Genomic DNA, 25598 nt, shown 5'->3' on the forward strand with positions numbered 1-25598 from the left:
TGCGGTGTAACCGGGACGACTGTGCCCCGAGTGCTCTTTTGCTGCCTCGCACTCTTTTCAGCTGCTCAAAGTGTCCGGTGGTTGAACCCATCACAGAAAGCGGCAGAGAGGACGGCGAGGTTCAGCATCGTCTTTTCACTGCAAACAGAGATGAAACCTAAAATTTCCTTCACACCTTTTTTTCCTGCGAGAGGCTGACAAGAAGCTCTCCTGGTCATCGCAGCTCATAACATTTCACCTCAATTACCTTTCCAAAATATTATTGCTGGCTGTTGCCAAAGAGCACTTCCAGAAACAGTCTACTGAAAACCCCGAATACACAAAAATATATAAAAAGCCATTCTCAAAAAGCACAATGAACACAACTTATCGCTTATAAAGTATTTAGCAGAGTGTTGTGACACTGTGTCACTTCCTGTGAAAACAAATTAAATGTATTATTGTTGATAACTATATTCTTAAACCTGTAGTCTTTGGTTATTTATCGTAATTAATTGATTTTCGAAAATTCTATCATCGAGAAAACTAATTTCCTACTGTGCAATTCACAGCTCGGTGACAATTTAAATAGAGGGGGGAAAAAACAATACACAATGGATTAACTGGACAATTAAGAAATCTAATAAACAGCCCTCGTGTTCCTCTGAGAGAAACGCATTAAGAACCAGAGAAACTTGCGTGGTTGGTGTTTATTTTAAGGCTGATCACATGAGTTGAAAGCACTCAGTGAGTTAGCACCGTACCGTTCTGAACAATGGCTGCAAATTAGAAAACTCCACAACACTATTCAGAACGTAAAATGAATGCTTCATTGTTTACATATCACAACTTCTCACCATTACTGGCACTATTTTGATTAAAAAGTAATTTGGCACAGTAATTGAGTTTACAGTTTACATCTTGTAACTGCAGTTTACTTAAGTTCAACTCTCTACATATATTTCCATATGCAGTAAAAGCTGTATATTATGTATATATTCTAGTTTTTAGATTATTTAATTTCATTGCATTTGTGAGTCTATTTTTACATTTTCACGTGGTCCATGGGCTGCTGCAACAAGTGAAATTCCTCAGTCTGGGATCAATTTAGTCGATTTAATTTTAATCTATATGTTAAGTTTGAATGCGCATTAAAAAGAAACCCTTTTAGGAAAATAAAATGAGTTTTAAAATCCCAAACTCGTCCCAAGTAACACCAGAAGTTCTTATCCTCTGAGAAAAAGATAACACACATTGTTGTGTTATTTACCCCACGTTGTCGGGTACACTGCACATGCAGCTGCTCCACATCACAGAGGTGGCTGGCTCGCGATCTCCTTGTCAGGTTTCGTCTGGCTTCCTGCGAGCGGATGTGGGCGTGCGTGTGCTGATCACTGTTCTGGACTGAACAGAATGTGAAGGGGAGTCAGCGGGGGGGCTGGTGTCGGGACGAGCGGGATTGATGTGCTCACAGCGGACGGCCCCGGCTCCATCATCGGCTTGTCTGGCCTGGACTGTGCTCGGCATAGGGGGAGACCTGCAGCATGGAGCCCTTTACAAGCCTCTGCTGCACAGGAGGCCTCACCGGAGAGTCACTGTAGTAGCTTCAGTCTCACACGAACGCACACGCCGACACACATGCACAACACACGCTGTTGCCGAGCAGACCTGTGCAGAGGGCTAAATTAGGAACAAAGCTACTGTGTGACACACCAGCTGTGTGTCTAGACTGTGTTAGTTAGCACTATAACAGGGCTGATGGAGCACATGTCTCCATTTTACGTTCAGCACCACTTCTGTCCCACATAGAGAAGAAAAACACATGAACAGCCACCACAACACTGAAACCAGGTATAACACTGAAGGTAACACTGTTTTAAGAGGGATAGAAATTCTTTTTTCTGTTTTACTTCTCATTATCCAATAGAAAATGGTAGAAACACCTCCTACCTCTGCTTGTTTGGAAGCCTTGGGTGAGTGAGCTGACAAAGTTGCTGCAGCACTTTCCAGGCACTGCGAGTCTATCATGTGTTGCCCTTAAAATTCAATAAATGACGCTGGTTCAGGGCTTTAAATCTGCTTCCCCGCACCCTTGAGCCTCAATGTCAGCCAATTTAGTTCAGGGGGAAAAGGAACACACCAAAAAAAAGGAAAAAGAAAGTGCTGTCACGAAAGATGGAGCTGTGTCAGCGCCTCGTGTATTATATACTAATAGCACAGCATTGATTGATTGGTTTGTATCAAGATCAGCGAAGACAGTGATGAATATAGTGAAGCTGAAGTGAAAAGAATAGAAGCACGCCCAGGAATATGTATCTTTAGAAAAATTTAAAAAATCGTTTTCCACACTGTTCAGTCAACTCACTCATCCATCCATCATGGAGCTCGATATAAAGGACAAAAACACAAGTGACAATCAATACCTCTTTGATGTAATCGTCCTAAATATTAAGCCGTTACATTTAAGTCAAGCGATGTCAGTCATGTTTGTTTCCAACGGGCATCGCAGCAAAATTGATCCCCGCCGGTATTAAGAGATTAAAAGGTTCCCTGTCCTCTCTGTGTTGTTGACACGCGTCGTGACTCATTACGGCCATTAGCATTAAGCTGGCTCATCAATAAGCACTTGGCCGATCCATCAGTCTTCCTCAGATCTTACCCTGGAGACCCCGCCACAGGTCCCCGCCGGCTCTGAGACAGGCTGCATGGGCGTCCTTAACATGCTGGTCACCACCAACACACGCACACACACAGACACAGCACATACACACACTCTCACCTGTCCTGGTGATGTCCTGACAGGGAGGATTCAAGTGTCAGTGTGAGCTGCTGTCCACTAAAAAACCTGCTAGTGTGAGTGTCGTGTCAGTGCAGCCACTTTTGCTTGTCAGCATGTTGGTGTTTGTCAGTGCACTCTTGTCTTTTGTGTAGGCCTGATCATTGAGTGAGTGTGTGTGTGTGTGTGTGTGTGTGTGTGTGTGTGTGTGTGTGTGTGTGTGTGTGTGTGTGTGTTTGTGTGTGAGAGAAAAAGCTACCAGTCTCTCAAAGTTAGTGTTTTTGCTGTAACTGTCAACTTTCGTATTGTCTTCTACAGATTTTTCATTTATGTATGCCATGTAGGTGTCACTCTGTGTGTGTGTGTGTGTGTGTGTCTGTGTCAGTGTCAGTGTCAGTAGGCGTCAGGTATGGCAATGTCAGTGTCAGTGTCAGTCAGTAAGTTCCAGACTATGCAGTGTCAGTGCATGACAGCCAGACGTAGTTTGATGTGATACTCTGCCATAGTGAATGGCAATGTCTTGACGAAGAAAGTTTGTGAAGGAGATTTTAAAAAAAAAATGAAAGGGATAGATGGTAGGTGCTGCTACAATTCATCATGGAGGGCCTCTCCCTCTGCGTGCTCCAGAGCTCCCATCAGCAGCAGGGCTCCGGTAGCGTTGTCCCGAACGAAGAGGATGAAGGGATGATCGGCGTAGAACATCTTGGGCTTTTCTACGTTCTCCTCCTGTAGATCCGCTTCCCCTGTCCCGGCCTGAGCAGCCAGCTCCAGGGACGCCCAGTGGAGGACGCCACCCAGATGGAGCTTCCCTTTGCTCTTCACGGACACGCCGGAGAAATCGGCCACCTTCTGGTCCCAGGGGTCGGTCAAACCCAGAGTGAGCAACTGTTTCTGGAACAGAAAAAAAGATAGGAGGGATGGAATTTAAAGGGCTGCTTGGAATCTCCCGGTTCTTGAGGCCATCCTATACGGAGATGTCCCGTAAGCATATGCAAAATGCAACTAGGGTTGCAAAGGGGCGGAAAGTTTCCGTTAAATTTCCGGAAACTTTCCGGAGACTTTCCATGGGAAGTTTAGCTGTGTAAAAATACACAAATTAAACACTGAGCAATAAAAACATCATTCAAAACTCTATTTTAAAGAAGTATGGAATGTAGCACACGCTGCATGTTGAATTTCAACCCTCCACTGTGCATTCTTCCATCACATGCACAGATAATTCCCAGCATCCTTCACTCTACAGCAGGGCTATTGAGGCCTGCTGTAGAGTGAAGGACTAGTCAGGTAAGTTTCGATGATATTACTGGGGGAAATATATTAGCATGCTGATTGAGGATTGTTCATCTGTTCATCTAGCCTATTTCCATTCATTTATCCATCAATTGTAAAATATGTTTACAGACAATTCAAATTGTTTGGCTAACTATTTATATCTCTAGCATTGCATTAGCGTTTTTTTTACAAACTTTTTTCTCATCTTATTCTACAGAACAATGCAACGTGCACTATCTCATGTGTGGAGACATTTAACCCCATCCAATGTAGAAGGAAAGGCTGTGTACATTTGCAAATACTGTGCCCAAAGTTTCCTCAGGGCTCAAATCAGCCTATGACAAAACGTGTATATGTATGTCTGTATATGACAAGGTAAATACAGTTAGTATAAATTACCCACAACATTTCCAGTTTATTCCCGTTAATTCCCGTATATTCCCGTTAATTCCGTTTGTTCCCGTATATTCCCGTTAATTCCCGTTAATTCCCGTTAATTCCCATGGAAAGTTTCCAACTTTGAATATTCCTGGGAATTTTGCAACCCTATATGCAACACACTGATCCATTATGCACGCAAAGAGACCAAACCACAAGAGGGAGGAAAGGCACATTCAAAATGATGCTGTGGTGTTCAAAAAGTGTGAGACATGCTCTGGCCTTCCAGGACCTCGCCACATGATTAACGTAAACATAAGCACACAAGCCCCTCAAACAGGCAATCATTAACTTTTTAGGGAGGGGAGTTTATCCCCCACCATGTTTATTTACTTTCTATCGCGGGAATCAGAGATTGGAGGAGAGGGGGGGTGCTGACAGTTGCCCTTGTTGCGAGCTGGCAGAACAAAGTGGGCGACAGGCGGAGAGGAGACGGAAAGGAGGAAGCAGGAGGATGAATAATTTAAGAGTGATGCCCCGTGACCTCAGCAACCCCCACCCCCCCTTTTGTTTTGCCTGATATGAATTCTGCGGGAAGGCGTCGTCATGACAGGTAGTTTATCCTCCCGTGGCAAGAGGGGCCACTCACAGTGACAGGCTTCTCCCGGGGCCAGAGGAGAGCGTGCCGCGGCTCGCGTGTGGATCTGCAGGAGAAGAGCGGGTGACAATATTGTTTTCTCCTGTAGCGCCGTTCAAACTTGATCTGATTACACTTTTTAAAAAGGAGATATCTTCCACCGACAGAAGAAAAAACACTAAATCATTCGGATGAGTCGTCTCGGTGCCGCCTCCCTGACTTTGGGTTTCTGCTAATGGACAATTGTAATCATCCCTGTAGAACTTCTCCATTCTGCCTGTGCATGCAAGAGGAAGTTAAACTGGATCATGTCGGCTTACAGCCAAACATGATATAAGTAGATGTATATACAGTTGTAGGCATCTGTCACTCCCATTCTAGTGTTTCCATGCAACGCCCCCCCCTCCACACACACACACGCCACCTCCTGCTCTAATGCACTTCTATTGTCCTCATCCATTATTCCTCCACTCTTCTTCCACCTGCTACCACTGCATCACTGTCTCCCACTGCCGCTCTGCCACTCGCCTGGCATCCCCATCCTTCATCAGCCCCACGTGCCTTTATTTTATCTCATCTCTCTCGCACACGCTCACTCGCTTTTTGCTCCTAACTCTGTCTTTTTTCCACTACGCCCCCATCCTTCTCTTTCTTCGACAGGCCAACGCGCCCTCGCTATACACCGCTCTCTCGACCTCTCCGTCACCGCCGGCGATGGTTTTCAAGGTTTTTCACTCCTTATCGGAAACGGAGCGACTTAAACTTATGGGCTCCTCAAATGGTTAAAGACAAATGTGTGTATAAGGAAAATAAGCTTTTTCTCGTTATCTCTAATGTAGCCGCTTTCAGTCCTACACTGAGATGAGGAGCTGTTTGTGAGAATGTAAATGTCTGAGTCAGTGGCTCCAGACGTTTTCAAGCACTTCATACGGGTGTGTTCATAACATTTCATACACGTGACAAATGTAAAACTGAAAAAAAATAAGAACCTCAGGATTAAAAGGTAGTGCCATACACGTACAAGACCCAGACAAAAGATGTCAAACTGGAAAGACAAACAGTCCCATGAGCTCTTGGTAATAACAGCCGACCGTGTTGTTGATATGCCGTAAACAAAAACACATGATTTCCACAGCGGACATTATGCATCATGTCCTGCCTCCTGCATGCTCTACCCAGCTGTCGCCCCTCGCCTCAGCGTTCACCGGATCCAGACAATTTCCTGTTGCCCTCTTCATACGTGAAAGACAAACTCTTCGGTTTTCCAGAGTACAAGTCTGAGGAGAACACGTCCATCTGTTTTCATTCGGGTTCATTCGGTCTGCAGTGCTGCATGTGCCACCGTGATGCATATGAAAACCCAACCACCAACCCCCACGTGACCCAGCCTTCCTCTCTGACTCCCCTGCTATGCATGAAGACGCGAAAGCATTTGTTTAATTATTTCTTTAAAGCTGTAAAGTGTTTAAAAATGAAGGGACCCCGTGGCAGCGTGCTGGGAAACGGGCCAGGGGTGTTAGAGAAGGCCCGGGAAAGACTAGTGCACTGCAGAGGTGTGGCACTGCATTATATGGAAAGAGAAACCTCGGGGAGGTGCTCTTTGGCTGCCCTTTCTCTCTGAAGCACCGCATGAATCTTAGATGGAACAGCACTGGGCCGACTTTGCTGATGCCTCACACACAGCATCAATGAGCTATTTGTCTGAGAGTGAGAGCCACAGGCATTGTCAGCTGGTGGTTTCCTCTGTGTGTGTGTGTGTGGGTGTGTGTGTGAGAGTGTAGCTTACTTGGCCTACAGCAGTGCAATCTAACCAGACCTGAGGAAGGATGGCATCCACCCCGAGGCGTGCAGCACTCTGCATCACATTATTTCAGCTTGATGGTTGAGCTCACTAAGTAGCTTGTTGGGTGGAACTGTGGGGGCTTTTAAAAGGCATGCGTGGGGGCAGCCGGTCACATGTCGACATGTCACAGCTCCGTCTCTGAGGAGTAACTGAGACTGGCAGCCCCATTTTCATTATTAATTAATATATTGATTCATTCCTGAATTCATTTCTCTTCAAAGTTTTAAACTGTTCAAAAGAAATGAGGGCTGAGAGCACAAAGAACCCAAAGTACAAATCCAAATCGTATTCAGTGGTGAAAAATGGAAAACATTCATAGTTGAGAAGCTGGGAATAATATTTTTCATTTGGCTTAAACAAACGTAAGTGTTTATTTTTCTGTTGAGTGGATAACTGATTATTCAATAAATTGTTTTAGCTCTAATTTGAAAATGTAACTCAACACGTATGGGCTGTTTTCATAAAGTAATGTGGTTCAAGGGGCTAAAATTTCAGTGGTAACTAGAAAAGCAATCAGTGCAGTGCATAGCTCTGCAAAGGCTGAAGAGTCAACAGTCATTCCATCAAGCTGCAAGAACTCAAAGACATCAGTTCCCTAAATATATCTGATAAAGAAAATGAATTATTCCCTGGAAAATTGGTAGAAATTTCAAAAAACGCAATCTTTAAGAATGTGAAAGAAAGATCCTGGCTCCGCTCCCATATCCAGATCTGCACCACAACTGAATGAGTTCTTCCCTGAATCAAACCACATCTTTTCAGAATGTTTGTGGAAATTGGTCCAGTAGTTTCTGCATAATCCTGCTAATCAACAAACAAACACTTTGGTGGAGGCAACAATCAAAGGAGTTTAAATGAAAGATATTGAGCTGCATCAGGACACAAATGATTAAATTTAACCCCAATGAAAAGCAGGGGGACTCTGCTCTTTCAGATTTTAACTTTCAACCCTGTCTCGCCTCGCGTCACCTCATTCCTGGAGTTCCCCTGTACATCCCCACAGGAGGGTGGGAATCTAAACCACTGGAGGTCAACATTTACCTCTTTTACACCATTTTCAGCAAGGTCCTGTTTTTTTTGCACTGACAACTGAAGAGCTGTCTCACCTGGTTTCTGCCAAAGAGCTAGCTCACCAAAGTGTCCTGTTTTCATCACTGTGGATTGGAGCCGGAGCCAATTAAAAGCTGTGGCTACTGCGGATTTTACCCGGGAGTGAACGGCGATTGAATCCATTCCCACTACAGACAAATATACTACCAGTGAGTGTTAGTGGGTTTTTGACCACTACTTGTTCACTCTTTAAATGGAGTTGCGTTTTTTGATCACGAGTAAAGCCACGGAGCGATGGTTTTCGGTGTAGGTCTTTGGGTGATTTGTATCTCATGCATGAGTACGGGGGAGGACGAGGATTTTTATTGCTAATCTATGAACTTACAATCGGTGGCTAAAATACACAGCCAGCAAAAAGAAGGAGAAGACTGCTAGTTAGCAAACATGGACGTGAACCTTTAAATGCTGCACACTGTATGATTGCATCCTCTGGCCCAATGCAACCTATAGCCAACTTGGTCAAACTAGTTGTGACGCTCGAATCACGACCAAACACAACCGACAACTGTCCAACAATGATGGTAAAAGGTAAAATCTCCCTCCCTCCTACAGCCCCCCCCCCCTTCCTAGTAAAAGCCACAAAATGATTCTTCTAAGCCGTTGACAAATTAAACAACCCCAGTCATGATCCGCCAAATTCAATACTCCCCTTAACATGGTGTGTGGGTGGTTTCGAGCGTGCAGTATTTGGCACTGGCATCATCACAGCTCCCTTTCACAGACCCATTCTATACAGGCTTAACAAAGAAAAAAAAAAAAACACATCTCTTTCTCTCTCTCTCTCCACATCGGCTCTTAAGGCTTCAAAGCATCTCCATCTCTTTATTGAGTCTCATCAGCAATACCCCGGCTGGTATCTTATTTACATGGGCTTTCACCTCTTTTGCACGGTCAATAGACCTGGCAACTCATTCACTTGCTTACATATGTGAGCCGGGGTTTTATCCCACAAGGACATTTTACCACAAACATGAAAAGGAGAAAAAAAAAAAAGCCCGAGCTGTTAGCGAGATAATATTTCACGAATGACCATGAAACGCATCTGATCATTTCATATGACGCAGGGCTGCTGCAGCCGCGTGAATACAGCCGCCCCTCCACACTGTATACTGCGGAGTGTGCTCTTGTAAATATTTGATGGCCTTTTGACCTCATTAGCCATGATTGAGTGAGCTCTCCGGTGCACACTCGTACGTCTTAGTCAGCGACTGGAGATATACCGCCAGGATGGAGCTCAAGCTCGGCCATTAGTCTGGATGTGTGCGTGTGGCCTGGTCAGCACTGGATCAGAGAGAGAGAGAGGGAGAGAGAGAGCGATGAGGGCGGTTTATTCGGTAACCTCCAGACCAGGTTAGTTAAGAGGCCTCTCCATCTCGGTGTGCCCTTCAACAGAGGAGAACACCACAAATAGGCAGACAGACGGAGAGAAAAAAGGTAGAGTTCTGCAGGTATTTATAGTTCACTGTGACACTTTCCACCATGTCCCCGAGCAATCATTGACCCCCCCGTCCTCCTCCACCTCTCCAGTTCACTCGCCCGCCGAGTGTCACTCCTATTTAGGTCGGCGGTGCCAAGGTACGGCTGCTGAGTGATGGCGTATTAGAGGCACATGTGAGACCTACAAAAAGGGAATTAGATCGCTGGGGCTGATATGACGGAGAGAGAGGGGACAGAGGTGAAGGAGGGAATAGCTGCATTTGGATTGTGGCGAATCGGTGCAACGTGACTGAGAGGTGCGTGATTTAGTTTGATCTCATTTGCCTCGCAGAGAGGACATGAGCATTACAGTGGACACGCACACACGCACATGCCACGATCCTCTGTTTGTCCAGATGCCGCCCTCTAGTCTCAGGGGTCCACGGTGGGCCAAGGTCCTGGCAGATAGCGCGGTAAACAGTATTAACGCACGGCGACGAGCAATTATTTGCCCGACCCAATTGGAAAAAATGATCGTCAGAGGAGACATGGCGGGCTATCAGCGGCCAGAGGGGCTGGAGTGACAGATGAAATGAAACTGGATCAGGCTGAGGGTTTGTTCAGAGCTTGAGCCCTTTAGTAATGATTCCACAAATGCACTTATGTTTTTTGAGAGGGCAAACAGCTCATGAGGAGTCAGAGGACGATAACGGACGTGAAAACATTTAAGTGTTTATCCATAATTATGTGAAATAATGAGAGCAGCATGAAGCTTCTTTTGGGTATTTACAAGAGTGAGCTTTTCAGACACAAGGATTTACGCAACAGTATGTTTTCCCTTTCACGGGAAAAGTCACAGCCATGTCAAAAGCAGTTGTTTCAAGCTTTAGTCGTAGATTACAGCCTCCTCCCCTGAGAGTCCTGACAATGTTCATGTCAAACGTTGTCTCTTCAGGGTAAAGCTTCCCAAATAACATGGCAGCTCAACTCTGCAGAGAGGATTGTTGAACGAGAAAGAGGCCAAAGTGGATTTCATCAGTCCATGATGAGGTTACAATGTACATCTAAAGAGGACATGGTAATACGTTCCAGTCAGCGTAGCATGCCCTGGGGAAATGGGTTTTTCTTGCATGCCCTCTGTATCTGTCAGGTTCAACTAACCCCTCTCTCTCACTCTCTCACTCTCTCTCTCCTTCGTCTTTCTTTCTCAGTCATCCACAACTGTTGTACCAGCGGCTACTGTATCCCTCTAAGTGTGTGTTCAGGCTGAGCACAAAGTAACTTTGAGAAGCGGAGCGACTTTGTACAAAGTCAGTGGGAAGATACAAGAGGATTCAAACAGTTGTGCGTTCCCTCCGGGCTGTGGGAGCCGAGGTGAAGATGCATCCGTGCCATCGGAAAAATGTTTTAACTCGATGCAAAAAATTATGCTAATCCCAAGGTTGTAGGAGTCAACCTCATCATACAGAGACAAAATGGAAAAGAAGAGCGGACACATTAACATGCACAAAGACACTCTCCACATAGCAGTCGGTGTGTGCAACAAGTCCCAAGTAGCTGAAGTCAGTGCACAGGCAATTTAGGGTGAATATACACATTCTGCAAAAACAATACAGCTATCATCTGCACTGCATGAATTCAGAATGAGTAACTGTGAGCACTGAAGATGAGCCCAGCTTACTTTTTTTCTTATCTGCACTCACACTCGAATAGCCCCTGCTTGTGCTCAAACTCTGCGCTTACACTCCAGGTTGAGCTTTTGTCCTCCAACAGTTTTGGAATACTTCGGTTTATGGCTTTGAATATCAATTCTTTCTTAACTGAGTTACGTTCACCTCAGCCTCCTTAACTTGATTACAACTATAGCTCCTCAGTGTGAACACTTTACTCGCATATGAGCTAACAAATCTTGTTTCAGTCATTTCTGTCATCCATCATCAAAAACAAAGATGGAGCAGCTTTTAATTTTGAGCTGACGCTGAACACCTCTGTTGCCAGCTTAAATTGCATTAAAGTGACCTTGGAGGGTAAATTTACATTCATTCTGGAAAAGCAACTTGATATGAGACTAAAATTAAAACTAGATTCAGGTCAGGTTTGTGAAAGCAGGTGTCTGATCTCCGCCAAAGATCGTTTATGAGGGAAGAACCTCCACTCCGTAAACACCACTGTCAGATCACAAGTGTTTCTGTAGTTACACCAAAATTCTAGGTCCTATCTAATGACCATCTCAATAGTTTGGATCATGTAGCCCATGAAAAATAGGCTCTTAAAAAAAGCAGACCTGAAATCTTTAGTAAGTACATTCTATGGCAACTGAAAATGAAACAAAGGTTAACTCTCTGCACTCTGCCTCCACATCAGCAGACCGATCTCGTGTGATTCTCTCTGTGCCCTTGCCTGCGCTCCGGACCCTGTGGCCTGGTCAAATACGTGCTCTTCCACCAGCCTGACAACCCTCTGATCTCCCAGTCAGCAGCCTGACACAGCCGTCGGTTTGACCCGTGTGAACCCGAACAACCCCCATGCACTCGCATTAGCATCAGCAGCCACTAACCGGCTGCCTGTCTGCCTGTAGCTCCTCCCGGGCTGCACCCACAGTTATACGCTGACGATCTGTCACATGTAAACAGGACTATGAATGGATTTATCTCATGTAATTATCATAATAGTTTAGTATTCAATGTATGTTCATAAGGTCAATATTCAAAATATTGCTGTCCATGTTGATGTACTCTGTGTGAATATATATAATAGATTTGTTTTAGTGAAGCAACTTTGATCAGGTATTTCAGGAGGTTATTTTTTTTGTTATGGCAGAGTGACCAAATGATGTGTTACTGGGAAACTGAAAGTAATGTTGCCCTCTTCATTTGTGCAGTTCCAGTACTATTACTGTTCAAATCCTAGCTTCACTGGTTGTGTGGCCCAGTGGTGGAGGCGCTGGATTAAGGCGGCAGTCTCTAAGGAGGCGAGGCTTCATATCCCACCGCCGCCAGCTGACACAGATACTCTGACGTAAACACATACGGAGTCTTTGAATAGCAGTAACCAACTGCTTGACGACACATGCCTCAGGTGTATTAAGATACTGCCTTACAATATATATAAAAGTCAAAAATAATTACATATCAGCCACAGAGGCAGCCAGTGATCTGTGGCTGTTTGCTGCCACTTTGCAATATGCCTGGTCAGAAGTGGTATAGCACTTCGAGCTTTGATTTGTAAGATTCAGATACATTTGTAAAGAATCCTACAGGACCATATGATCTGTAACATGTGATCAGGAATATAGATGGAATTTCTATGAGGAACTCATGTAAACGTCATAATAGAACGATCTTATCCTGAATAAGGTCAGATGTTGGAGTATTGCGATCCATGGAGACTGAGTCATATTACCCTTAAGTCTCCATTCTAGCCTGTTCACACGAAGACACAACCCGTGGGTTTTTAAATTGAAACAGGCCCAGCAGCGCTTCCCAAACTCTCTGCAGTCTCCTCTCTCCTGATTCAGATAGGCCACATGCTGCTTCTGGGAGGATAAGGGGGCAGAGATCCGGACCACCACCTGGGCTATGGCACGACCTTGCAAAAAGAGTTCTGTGGGAGGTATCGGGAGCCCACCAAAGAGCTGCGCGCCGTGGTCGTCCTCAGGCCCTTCTATCCTCTTAGCAGCCAGGGTTCGATTCCCTGCTGAAGGTTGTTGCAGTCTGATGCTGTAAGTACAGCTATCACCTCGAGGAAGTGAGGAGAAGAGAGGGAAGGGGTGACATTTGAACTTACCAGAGTCAGAGTCTGCATTGAGCTGGAAAGGCTTAGCCAGGCCACTGCTTCAGTTACTAAAGGCACCAACGAGTCAGGGGAAGAAGGAGACAGAAAAGCAAGCAAGAGATAGAGGTCGCAGGTGAAGAATATTTGGAGGAAGATGAAGTAGAGGAAGACATGACGAGGGAGAAACACGGCACAACATGGAGGCAGAGCCCAGACAGAGAGAGAGAGAGGACGAGGAGAGCCAAGTGAAGGGGAGAGAAAGTATGAATGGAGCAAAAAATAACTTTTGAAAGGGAAGAAAAAGAAACGCATGTCAGGAAGAGGAGGTGACCAAAGCAGATGAAAAGAACCGAGACCGAGAGACATGGAAAACACAAACCAGAGAATGAAAGCGACAAAGGAACAATGAGAATGATGAGCGCACTTCTGAAAGATATGAAAAACTGTATCAGTTGAGGTGAAAAATGATGCGGTGCGTGTGGGTAGAGGAAATTAATGAAAAACAGAAACTAAGAGAACAAACAACAAGTGGGGCTTAATGCAGACATCCACTCTTTTAAATTGCACTGCAGTATTATAAAAAAGAAAAAAAGAGTGACTTCCTCTCTGACGCATATTTAATGCATTGTACTGTATGAGCACATCACTTTAGGTCTGCTGTGCTGGGTGCAAATTCAGAGAACATGGATCAAAAGACAAAGTAATAAGAAGAATCCATCACTACTTCTGAAACCTCCCTCAGAAAGGAAAAACAACAAACGTCACTGCCAAGGCGGCTGGAAATTGGACTCATTTAAGGTGGGCTAGATTTGGTGGAAAGGAAGAATCATTATCATCACCCGTGGATTAAGGGAAAGCGTGAATAAGCCACATACATATTTGTATTCTTTTCGTTTCACGTCCATCCCTCGGAAAAAACGATGAGTTTATTACTTGAAGAACACAACGTCAGCCAAGGCTATTACCCAGACAACACTTCCTATCTTTGTATAAATGCATATCCAAACGCATTAGCCTGAAATAGACTCAACAGTGAATCTAAAACATTAAAAGGACATTTACATAGAACTAGAGTGTATCATGGTGCAAGGTAAAATTACAAACACTTAACCTAAGAAGATCAGCCCCTCATTTAAAGAGCAACTTACCCTCCTGCTTTGGTTCCAAAGAGCCCCCTTCAAAGAGAAAAATGTAACCCTGACACACAGTCACACTTACACACACTCACACTCTGTGCGGTGAAAGAAAAGAGAATAAGATATGATTGAATACTAACACACTCGAAACCACAAGCTTACACAAAGTCGTGACAGTACTTCTAGCACTGTTAACCTCAATTCTCTGACACAATCATTCAGACTAAATACAACCCACCAGGGGTTTCACAGAAAATTAAAAGCAAAGATGGCTTATTTTTCTGTATGGCACTCATAACTTGCTCCTATTGAAATATTATTATAAAAATCCTTGAGAGGCAACAAAGATATGTTATAGTAAAGTGCAGAGAAAGGAAATGTCCCGCCAATACATTTGTTTGGCAAGAAGAAAAACTATGAAAATACTCAATTGGACGAAAATAAATGGCGATATCTTGGTTATATTTTTCCTAAAGGCCAAAATAAAAAACATTATGTTCCATACTTAAAACTCACGGTTTTAGAAAAGAATATTCAGCACACCATACAAGTAGGAATCAGTCATAATGGCATGTCAGTAGGGAAGTTTAGACAGTGACCAGTATTTTACGTTAAATTATAATTCATGAGGTCGACGACTTGTACGTAATTCTGCCGATTGCCAAGTTCTATAAGCTATAGTTGCTATGAGTAATTATGTGTGTTCATTATGTGTAGTCAATCATGTTGGGTTGACACTAATCTGAGAAAAGGCTGATTGGAATAAAAACTTTCACACAGCATGCCCATCGGGGAAGGACGTCAAAGGCACAAAAGTGTAACCAGGGAGGCCAGCTTTTAGTTTTACTTTTGTTCTCATGAAGCAAAGTCCCTATTACTTTACCATTATTAAACAGGATTTCAAATATTGTGTGTTTGTTGTGTTAATGTTTGCCAAGCAGTGCCACGTAAAATTTGGTCAAAGAAGTTGACAACTACTTAAATGCCCTACTTCCCAAACAGTCATTAGGTGTGAGGGTGTGAGGGGTGAATGTGAAGTTTCAGGTTACGTCATAAACTTCCCACAGATGAAATTTTCATGCTTCTGGAAATCTGAAACTCACTTTTATTGCAATTCACACTACAAAACATAAATGTATAAAACAGAGTGAGTGTAGATGTTAGTGACAACTTCATCATAAAGTCATGTTTGAGTTTACGCCATGTAGATATTCTTCAGATCTCTATGTTAATGTTCAATCTTCAACCTCAATAAATCCCGTTTGTTGTACTCACATGCAGACTGAACGTGCTGGAAATGTTCGCCATAGGCAGAGAGATGGTCACACTGGTGTCTTTGGTTTTCTCCAGCCACGTGGACAGCAGCTCCAGGGTCAGCAGCTTGTCCAGCCGAGCCAGATCCTCGACGTGGAAGGGCAGCAGGAGCACCATGCTGGCCTTGCCCCCCCGCAGCGGCGCCTCCAGGACCTGCACCATGTTTCCTATGTCTTCATGGTGACGGAACAAACCTGGAGAAGAGGGCAAAGGAGGAGCCGGGGGGCGCAGAGTCAAGGAGAGAAGGAGAATCTTCGCCATCATGTAACAGGTTCAGCAGATGTTCTCGACGGCTGTTCTCTTGGAAGTTGGGTCAAACTATTTAGCTAAGAAGCCATTTGGTGAGACATTATCTTTACCCTGAATTGTAAATGACTTCATATTATAAGATTAAATAAAGCACAGTGTCTCCCTCCAGTGTCTTTTATTGCTGTCAAGGCAGAAATTCCCTCTGCCTTGTTGTTGTTTTAAGACAATGCATAAAATATGAAAGGCATGTTAAATAAATGATAAGGTACACAGTGATAAATAGGAGGGAAGTGGATTGGACCTTACAGATGTTCAAGCCATTTTTCCCTTTCGCTGCATTTAATTGCTGGCAGGAGAACGGCAGTCAAAGCAGTGTGTGTGTGTGTGTGGGGGGGGGTGTTGGGGTTTGTTTTTACCTGCTCTGTGCATCATCACCACTTTGGTGTATTTCTTCCCCAGGAAGGTTCGACGATCCGTGCTCCCCTCGCTGAACTCTCTCTCCCACAGCCCTGAACGAACACACAAACAAGCACAGAGACGTTGTGAATGCAGGGAGCGCCACGCAGACGGGATGTGGGTAAACGCTCAATGATTGGCAGAGGTGAGGAGGTGGCCACCAGCTTAAACAATACCCGATCGTAAAATACGTATATACACCCCATTCGCGGTGACACTGCTCATAAATCGTCAATATGTACGGCCTATTAAAAAGATGTCTTCTCTCCCAAAAGCAACTGTATGAGCACATCACCTTAGGTCTGCTGTGCTGGGTGCAAGTTCAGAGAACATGGATAAAAGATAAAGTATTAAGAAGAATCCATCACTACTTCTGCAAACCTCCCTCAGAAAAGAAAAACTCAACAAACGTCACTGCCAAGGCGGCTGGAAATTGGACTCATTCAGGGTGGGCCTGATTTGGTGGAGATGAAGAAAACATGATCATCACCCGAGGATTTGGGGAAAGCATGAAGAAGCCACATACATATTTGTATACATACAAAGGTATGTGGTGAAACTGCTCATAAATCGTCAATATCTACTGCCTATTAAAAAGTAGTCTTCTCTCCCAAAAGCGGCTGAGCTGGAGAGCCACACTCAGGCGGTTATGAGATCCTTAAGGCCGAGGCGTCCCTTCCACTGCTCACCACATCCCACTTGGCCCTGCTAACCCCCTGACAGCTGTCCATTGAAGGGCGGGTTGGGTGGGTGTCTGTGTGTAGTGGAATTACTGTTGTAATAACCTCACGACACAATGCCAAAGCTGATGGCCCATTCAATAGAGCAGGGCACAGTGGATGGAGCGAGAAGGTCGACAGATTATGTCTGGCACTTACAGCGTGTCGCTTTTTTTTCGTGAGTGACACCCGGTGGCCGGCCAGGGCTCAAGCTGATGATGATTTTATTGATTCATCATTTTCAAAAGGAGCAATGCACTCATGACACAATGCTCAGGTGCAAGGGGGTCAAAAAGAAATCTAATGCCTCATTTGCTCTGATGGAAGTCTGGAGAATCAAGTGCTCGGCTTTATCATTAAAAAACTCACACTGGACACAAAGTGTGCCCCCTCTTCTTCTTTCTGACGTATTCACGATTGATTTGTCTATAAAATGTCAGGGAATGATGAAAAACTCCCCTGGTGAGTTCCCCGGCGCTCAAGGTGACATCTTCAGATTGCGTGTTCGGTCACAACAACAGTCCGACACAATACTCCATTTAAAATGCAGAAAATTGCCTCATTTGACGGTGATTTGCTTGATGGACGATTTTAAAAAAGGTGCTCTGGATGAGGTATTGCACGACCATCGAGATGGGGGAGCAGATTGCCGCCATGCTAGCTGCTCGGTGAGGCTAAATGCCAACATCAGCATGCAAAAATGCTGACAAAGCAAATGCTTACACGTTCAGGATTAACAGGTACAAGGTTTACCACGTTCAACATCTTACTTTAGCGTGTCAGCATGTCTGCTAACAAGCACTAAACACAACCGAGGCTGATGGGAAGGTCATTAGTTGTGCAGGTGTAAACCAAGTGACTGGACAAACGGAAATTAAAACCTGGATGATTGTGATGATGAGGTGTTGAGGGAAGATTCAAGTTATCCAGAGGGTGACATCTGTTTCTCCAGCAAAGGTCATCCAGTAGTTATCGAGACACAACGCTCAAGAAACAGCAATGTCTCAAGCTGGGGGCGAAATCAAAAGTCAAGACTCACAGCGGCCTTCGAGATATAATTCTTATGGAAACCCTGAGAAAATGTTGCTTCAGAACTTGGTGGATGTTTTGATCATTCTTGTCATGTCACTGAGCAGGAGACTCAAAGGCCGAACTCACAGTGGTGCTGGATGAAAGAAATAATGAAATCTCCCTTCAGACATGTAAATCAGCTTAATCTGTTGCAGTGATGACGAATGAAATTGATCCGCCAGTTACAGCATTACAAAATCTGAACGTGAAATCAATAAGTCCTGCTCTCAAACTGAAAGACCACACTCTTGAAAGATAGGGAGGGGAGAAACCATAGCAAAACTGGTGTCACATCAGGTTCTGCAGATCAACTGATCTACTTGTTGTTTCAGCACTTGACTCTCCCAAGAACCTCCCAGCCAATCAAAAGTCAGAGCAAAGTGACATGTGACTCTCCGTCCCGGGCGCGCCAGCACAGGCCCCAGACATTCGCTCCGCTTCCTGTCAACATCGGAGCGAGAAATATGATCGCGCTGGAATCCAAAAACAACGGGCTGAGGGTTACCTGGAGTGGCAGCCGTGTTGTGCGCGTGATGTCACGATGATGAGGAATCTCTGTGTAAATACAAAGAAGTCGTAATCCAGCAGCGGGGGGTTAAATCGATGAGATCATTGGCCCGCTCATCAGACGCTATTTGATCTCTGTGTTTCTCATGTCTCCACGAGATTGGCCTGCACTATATTATTCTCCTTAACAGGACCGTGCTGCGGCGGAGACATCATTTGAAATATGAATCCATTACTATCCATCTGTGATTAAAAATGAAACAACCGCACAGTTAAGAAGTCTGACCACTCACAGACATAAGCTGCTCTCAGACACGCACTGAACTCTGCAGTTTTCGCAGACCTTCTCCCCTGGCCTCCTCGTATAATGCCTGTGGAACATAGATATATATAAAGACTAGATGTCTCGTTCCACGGAGCCGGACGTCACCACATGGCGGCCATCTTGCCAGAGGCAGCTTGCTCAGCCATAACATTGTGTTGGTAGTGGTAAATAACCATAACTTGCTCAATTTTCAACCGATTTTGAAACGGTCTGGATCGTTATAAACGTCAGAGATGTAGTTATGACACTGCATAAATTATAACATTTTTTTAGAAAATAACATAATTATTCATAAGTATGCAGTGTCATATCTACATCTCTGACATTTATAACAAACCCGACCGTTTCAAAATCGGTGGAAAATTGAGCAAGTTAAGGTTATTTACCACTACCAACACAATGTTTTGGGTGAGCGACCAACCTCTGGCAAGATGGCCGCCATGTGGTGACGTCCGGCTCCGTGGAACGAGACATCTAGTCTTTATATATATCTATGTTCCACAGGCATTATACGAGGAGGCCAGGGGAGAAGGTCTGCGAAAACTGCAGAGTTCAGTGCGTGGTGAACGTCCGGCTCCGTTGGCCGGCAACGCAGACGAGACATCTAGCCTTTAGATATAAATCTATGTGTGGAACTCCTGGAGAGTTTGATGTGGGAGCAAAGCAGGGGATCCCCCCGCTGGATTCACCATGAGCGGGTGTGGGGGGGGGTTGATGGCGCTTCTAACACACGACAGATGCACAAATGAAAAAAACTAAGAGGACACAAATATCTTCCCGGGAAAAAGCGGTGACACACATATGTAGGAGACACAGACGAAGATGTCAAGAGAGTTTGTGGCGATGAGAGTCGACACCAGCGTCTGTGTGTTGTCAATACAAATCACGTGATCTCCACAGCGGAGTTGAATACATCACTTCCTGCCTCTGTCTGCTGCACTCGGCTGCTCCACCTCCCGCCCTGAATAATGCAGAGGATTTGAGGCTGTTGTGAATTCTCCCGTGCAGAGAACCTCCTGCTGTGTCGTGCATGTGTGAAAGGCAGACTGTGGGTAAACCCAGGAGCCGATTCTCCAGGTTTCATGTCTGAAAACGGCTTTACTGTAAACTTCAGGCGGGAGAATCGATGGGAACGACCGGCTCCCTCTCCTCCTCCCTCTCCTTCTCCGGAGTCCCGTTACAAGTACTTCCACGAGCTATTATTAGAGGTTAAATGTGAAGGGACTTGTTGTTCTCTCTTGCCTTTTGTTGTTCCCCTCATTCTCTATGCTTTTGGCGTTGTCTCATGTTTGAGTTCCTTCTCTGTACTTTTCTTTTTTCCTGTGGTTCAGAATCCTATTTTTCCTCTTCCGTCTCCAGTGTTTGTTTGTCTAAAACAGGAACAAAGCCTGAATTAATTAACTGGTGTGGACTGGAACTCCCAAGGTAGGCCTTTTTACAACGCTCCGCTATGTCTGTCAATCTCTTTCACCGTCTCAGCAGGCCTCCCTCTCTTTCTTCACTTCCCTCAGTTGTCGCTGTTTACTTCTCTCCCATCTCTTTTGCTCTGCCTCTCTTTTTGTCCCCTGCCCACCCAGAAATTTCCCCCTCGCGCTGTTCCGTCTCCGAAAGCCCTCTTTGCTTTTACCATCGCTCTACTATAAACATGTTCCACTGCTAATTGCCCCTGACCTTCCCTTTCTTTGGCTGCTGTGTTGAGCCCAGGGAAGGAGGGTCAGCAAAGAGCTTTTTAAATCCCCCCCCTTGAATAATCAACTAAAGGGAACGCAAATGAAACAAACAGGCGAGGAAGGAAGTGACTCTGAAACCATTACACTATCACACGCTACGAAGCGCCTAAGGACCCTGAAATCAAAGACAAATAAAATACAAAATTACAACAAACCAGAGGCGGCTAGTAGGAGCACGAAGCAAACTATCGACCACTTTTAAATTATGAATCAAAACTAAAGGAATCCAATTTAGCCTAATCTAATTTGTGCGCTGTAATCTGCCGTTTAATCTAATTTGTGTATTTACGGCGCAAAAATGCAGCAACCAACGAGGGTCGGATCACAGGAAAACTAATTTTGTAATGAAGTGAGAACATGAAACAAAGGAAATTAATTAAATTGCTTATCGATGTATATGGTCTGTCAGGGACTGTTATTTGCGGAGTTCTGTCTGTCGGCAACCTGCTGTTTTCACTTCAGCTGCCTTGCCTTCCTTGCACCTAATAAAAAAGAAAAAATACCTGCAGGAGGAGACAGAAGGAAAGGAGGCAGATGGACACAGATAAGGATGGGAACGGGAGACACGTGGGAAGAAGAGAGACAGGCTAGATTAGACGCGCGATAAACGATGACAAAAGCACAAAAACAGAGACAAACGGCACACAAAAAAGACCAAGTGAAGCCGAGGGACATGTTTAACACGTCCTCGTCTTTTGGAGACGGCTGCAAACCAAAATGAGATTCGACGTCAGCGGGCCACACAAACCGTGCGTCAAGAGAGAGATGAGCGATTCCATTCCTGAAATAACATTACATCGAATTCATGAGAATGAAAAACAAGCTATTTGCTATTTCAGTGACTCATTATGAACTAAAACCTCGTTGTGAAACTACTGACAATATTTAACAGTCTAATAAGAGTGAAATGAATCCAGCTATATCCTTTTAAAGAATAATGAGATGGATGTGTTTTACGATGCAACTGTTAAATCACAGATGGAGCTTCGGAACATGGACTAGCTTTGGCCCCGGCAGCCCGTCCCAAAGACCAGATCCGAGCCAAGCTGTGCCGCCGCAGACTTGGAGCGCTCCACGCACAGATGTTCGGCGTGACACTGAGGGAGAGAGAGTCTGGACACTTGTTACTCAATTATTTAAGATGACACATCACCCCCCAATGGAAGATGAATACGCTCTCAGCGATGGACCCCGGAATCATCCTTTATCGGCTGTGTCCACCAGCTGGAGTCCACCGCATGCATGCACACAGAGAGGCATGCACTCTGCACACAGGTGGGGACGCTGACACACACACAGTGGGGCGGGCAAACTGCCGCCCAGGCTCTGTGTGCAGCCCCAACACTGAAAATGGAACACGTGCACGCCATATTAATATTCTAAGACTTCTCATCCGAAGCAGCATGCATCTACAGTACAGAGACGTTGCATAATTTGAAATGACTGTACAATTACAGAGCACACCAGTCTTCTTTGCTTCTTCTCAGTCCAGCCAAGCTGCCTCTTCAAGTGTCTACATCCAACCTGGTAGGACACTGCATGTGTTCTTCATTAAAAACATTTGCCATTACCAAACAGTCAGTCAATATTTCCACAATCGTGTAACTACAAACCAAAATAAGTCTACCAGCCGTGTATCTAGTGTGCAGTATTAATACTCACCTTTAAAGTGCAGGGCATTAGCCAGTATCAAGGCTCCGGCCTTGGCCTTGATTTCAGCCTCCATAGGAGCTGCCTCCAGCCCCCCCAGCCCATCTCTAGCCCAGTCATGGAGCTGCTTCAGGTCAGCCTTGGAGTCTCCTTTCCCCAGTGGCTGGTGCTGCAGCCCGAACTTGGCCTGGCTGTCCTTCAGAAAGGCCTGACTGATCGCAGGGGCTTGCTTGGAAAACACAGCCGAGGACGTGTGCAGGTGAAAGGCGGTGGCGTTGGCTTTGGCGAAGCTCTTCAACGCCCCGGACAGAAGCTCCCCTGCCTGGGCTCCGTCCTTGGAGGGGGTGGGAGTCTTGAGGAGGTCTGTGAGCTGCTTGGCAGTGGAGCCAGCAGCTCCTCCACCCAGTGCTCCAAGTGAGGAGGCCAAAAGCAGAGGTGAGAACAGGGGGTTTACTGAGCTGGGGTCGGAGCGGAGTGCCTGGTACAGGCGCAGACCCAGAGCCCAGCTGGGGTCGCCCAGGGGAGGAGGCGGGCGGGGTGGAGGACTGGCTGGGGGAGCAGAGCTCTTCCCAGGTGAACTGGTGGTGCTCGCCTGCACCAGGAGAAGTGGCAAAGCAATGAGGAGATAGACAGGAAGCCTGGGCGGCATGGCAGATCTGGGGGAAAGCACAGGAAGGGATTCAGTATAAATATTTTGGTTCTACTGGTGTAAACAAGGGGGCAAGACTCTGTCTTCCATTCACCTCACACCGTTTACAGTCGGACTAGATTCTTTGATCACACAATCAAACATTTCTCCATACAAAACACAATGAAGGACAAGAAAGCAGAAACGGCAGTAGAGGAACCAAAGGAGGAAGAGGAGGAGGTAGCAATACCAGAGTGGACAGAAAAGAAAAAGAAGAAGAAGAAAAAGAAGGTTAAGGAGGAGGAGGAAGACGATGACTGAAAACAACAATTCAGTCCATGTTTGTGTATACATTCTGTTAGTTTTTATGCCATTTTAGTTTTGTGTCATACATCTATATCATTTTCAATTGATTTGCTTCTTAAAAGCAGGAAGAATATATATAAGATAATTTGGTCAACTTTTTATAACTGAGTGAAACGTGGAGTTAATCCCAGTGTCCAGTCATAAAGTGAGAAATGTAAATCTATCTCTTTTTGTAAAATAAAAAGAAAACAATTGCTGATATAGACTTTGCGTTAGGCCTCTTTATCTCTCCAATGGGGTTTATTCCAAACGTCCGATATTTCACCTACTATCCGAGAGCAGAAGACAAATCTGAGCAGTGCCAGCCCAAGGAGGAGGAGAGCTGAAGCTCAGGAAACCAGCACAGGCAGGGTGTATTTGAGTGTGAGCTCCGGGTTTCGAGTCAAAGCGGGACAAAATCTTAACGTGAAATCAATAAATCCTGCTCTCCAAATACAGAAAAAAACTGTTTACCTGCAGGCATCCAAAACATTCTGAGAAGTAAGAAGGCTTTCAGGCCCAATGAATCATACATTATATATTCACATGCAGAATCTGTTTACAGAGATAAGAATAAAGATAAACAGCCAGAAAGGAATTTATAAGACTATTGATTAGAGACATTTTGGCAGATGTTTTCCAGTAACCATGCATGTTGTTATAGCAGTGTTCATGTCAGACCCCTGCTTGTGCAAACAGACGCTCCGTAAAGTTATAAATTCCTCCCTGCACGATTACTGGTTATTTTCTCACCCACTGTGACGCATCACTTTGATAAAGTTTTTAAAAAAAGATCCGGTTTATTTTTATTTCGTTCAAAATCCAGGACTGAACGACAGGATGAGGCAGACTGGGAACATCTGTCGCCAGACACGGAGACGGGTTCCTCGGCGGAGAGAGAGAGAGAGACAGAGAGAGAGAGAGGGGAAAGCGATGGAGGGGAAAAAAAGGTTGGTTTGTGGAATTTTATTTTGTATTTTACCGTGAATCAATTCTAACGGGCTTGGTCCCTCGGCTGCTGTGTGTCCGCCGCTGCAAGGTTCCGGGCTCCGGAGGAAGTGAGGGCCGGAGGGGGGGGTCTGGAGCTCCGACGTGGCAGCGCACGGAGGAGGAAGTTTACCCGGAAAGCTGCACTCACCACCGGGCAGCTCTCTGGCTCTGCCCCCCGGAACTTCCCCCTGGAGCAATCAGCTCCCAGGCGCAGGCTTAAATAACAGCGTGAATATGAGCTTAAAACAGGATAAAAAAAAATTAGTATATATTACTTTTCACTAATATATACTAATTATATCAAATGTCATTTTATCAGCATAACAAAGCAGATCAGTTAAAAACAACTTAATATGTGGTGGGGTTATAATTTAGCAGATCTATACTTCCTTCAAACTGTTGAAGTGATTTAATTCTCATTGGAAATAAAGCTCAAGGTAATAAACCTCCTTGTCCATGGATCAGTATGAGGCTGCAGTTCCCCAAACCTTTCAAGGGGGGTCGCTAATGTTCTTCTCCTCGCCCCTAGCTCAGCGAGCAGCACGTGGGCCAGGTCCTCCTAAACTTTGACACCAAGAGAGGATGACGTGCACGGAGCCAGCACTGTGATTGGTTTAGTTAAGGAGCATCAATTTGTATTCATTTATTTTCATTGAGTTTTTGTCTTCAACCTGTTTATAAACTCTTGTGCAGTGGCTGTTCTGAATGGGCTGTTTGCTCAGCCCGTGGTTATAGGAATTATAAAAGATTATTCCTTGTCATACAACACACAGTTCTACTTTTTATTGTTTGTGTGCTGGACGTTGTGTGCAGATATTTCTATTAACAGTCTATGGTGCAGAGGGAAGTAAGAAAACTTTCATCCTACCTAGTTTATCTGCGATGAGGATTTCCCAAGTTCACAATTCTTCAAAATAAAAGCTCTGTAATTCACCTCCATATATAAGCATTGCAGCATCAAAGCAAACTAATTGTGAATAGTCATTATTTGAATGTTGTTGCCAAGATGGACATCAGCAGCTGTGACTCCTGTGAATGTCTGTCGGTCCGATATGATGAAATCAAAATAATCAAGTTTTCAAAATGATCTGGCTTTGATTTTGAGCTGCTGACGTATTTTATTATGTATTTTAATATTTTATTTTAAGACGTAGAAAAAGACACCTTTCAATTCATTTTAAAACATACAGACAGACAGACAGATCTTTGTAGAATAAGTAGGTAAATGATTATTTAAGTTGTGGTTATTTGACATTACATATGCAGGAGACAGCCCCCCTCACTCCCTGTCCA

At 44.8% G+C, this 25598-nt stretch overlaps 1 protein-coding gene across 1 annotated transcript; it reads right to left on the reverse strand.

The window, feature by feature from the left end:
* Positions 1–3003: 3003 nt before the first annotated feature.
* Positions 3004–24350, reverse strand: serpinh2 (serine (or cysteine) peptidase inhibitor, clade H, member 2). The gene is made up of 5 exons (XM_061066488.1): positions 24298–24350; positions 22355–22998; positions 16301–16393; positions 15597–15829; positions 3004–3646 (listed from the first exon to the last, which is right to left on the reverse strand). Exons 2-5 carry the CDS (start codon positions 22989–22991, stop codon positions 3341–3343), a joined length of 1269 nt encoding a protein of 422 aa, XP_060922471.1. The 5' UTR covers positions 22992–22998; positions 24298–24350; the 3' UTR covers positions 3004–3340.
* Between the last annotated feature and the right edge of the window lie 1248 nt (positions 24351–25598).

The sequence above is a fragment of the Limanda limanda genome, chromosome 22 (assembly GCF_963576545.1).
Source record: "Limanda limanda chromosome 22, fLimLim1.1, whole genome shotgun sequence".
NCBI classification, from domain to species: Eukaryota; Metazoa; Chordata; class Actinopteri; order Pleuronectiformes; family Pleuronectidae; genus Limanda; species Limanda limanda.

Coding starts and splice junctions, on each gene's coding strand:
- serpinh2 (XM_061066488.1), bottom strand. CDS start 22,991: ATGCCGCCCAGGCTTCCTGTCTATCTCCTCATTGCTTTGCCACTTCTC. Junction 16,394..22,354: donor TAATGCCCTGCACTTTAAAG/GTGAGTATTAAT, acceptor GTGTTCGTTCAG/GGCTGTGGGAGAGAGAGTTC. Junction 15,830..16,300: donor GGTGATGATGCACAGAGCAG/GTAAAAACAAAC, acceptor CCTCTTCTCCAG/GTTTGTTCCGTCACCATGAA.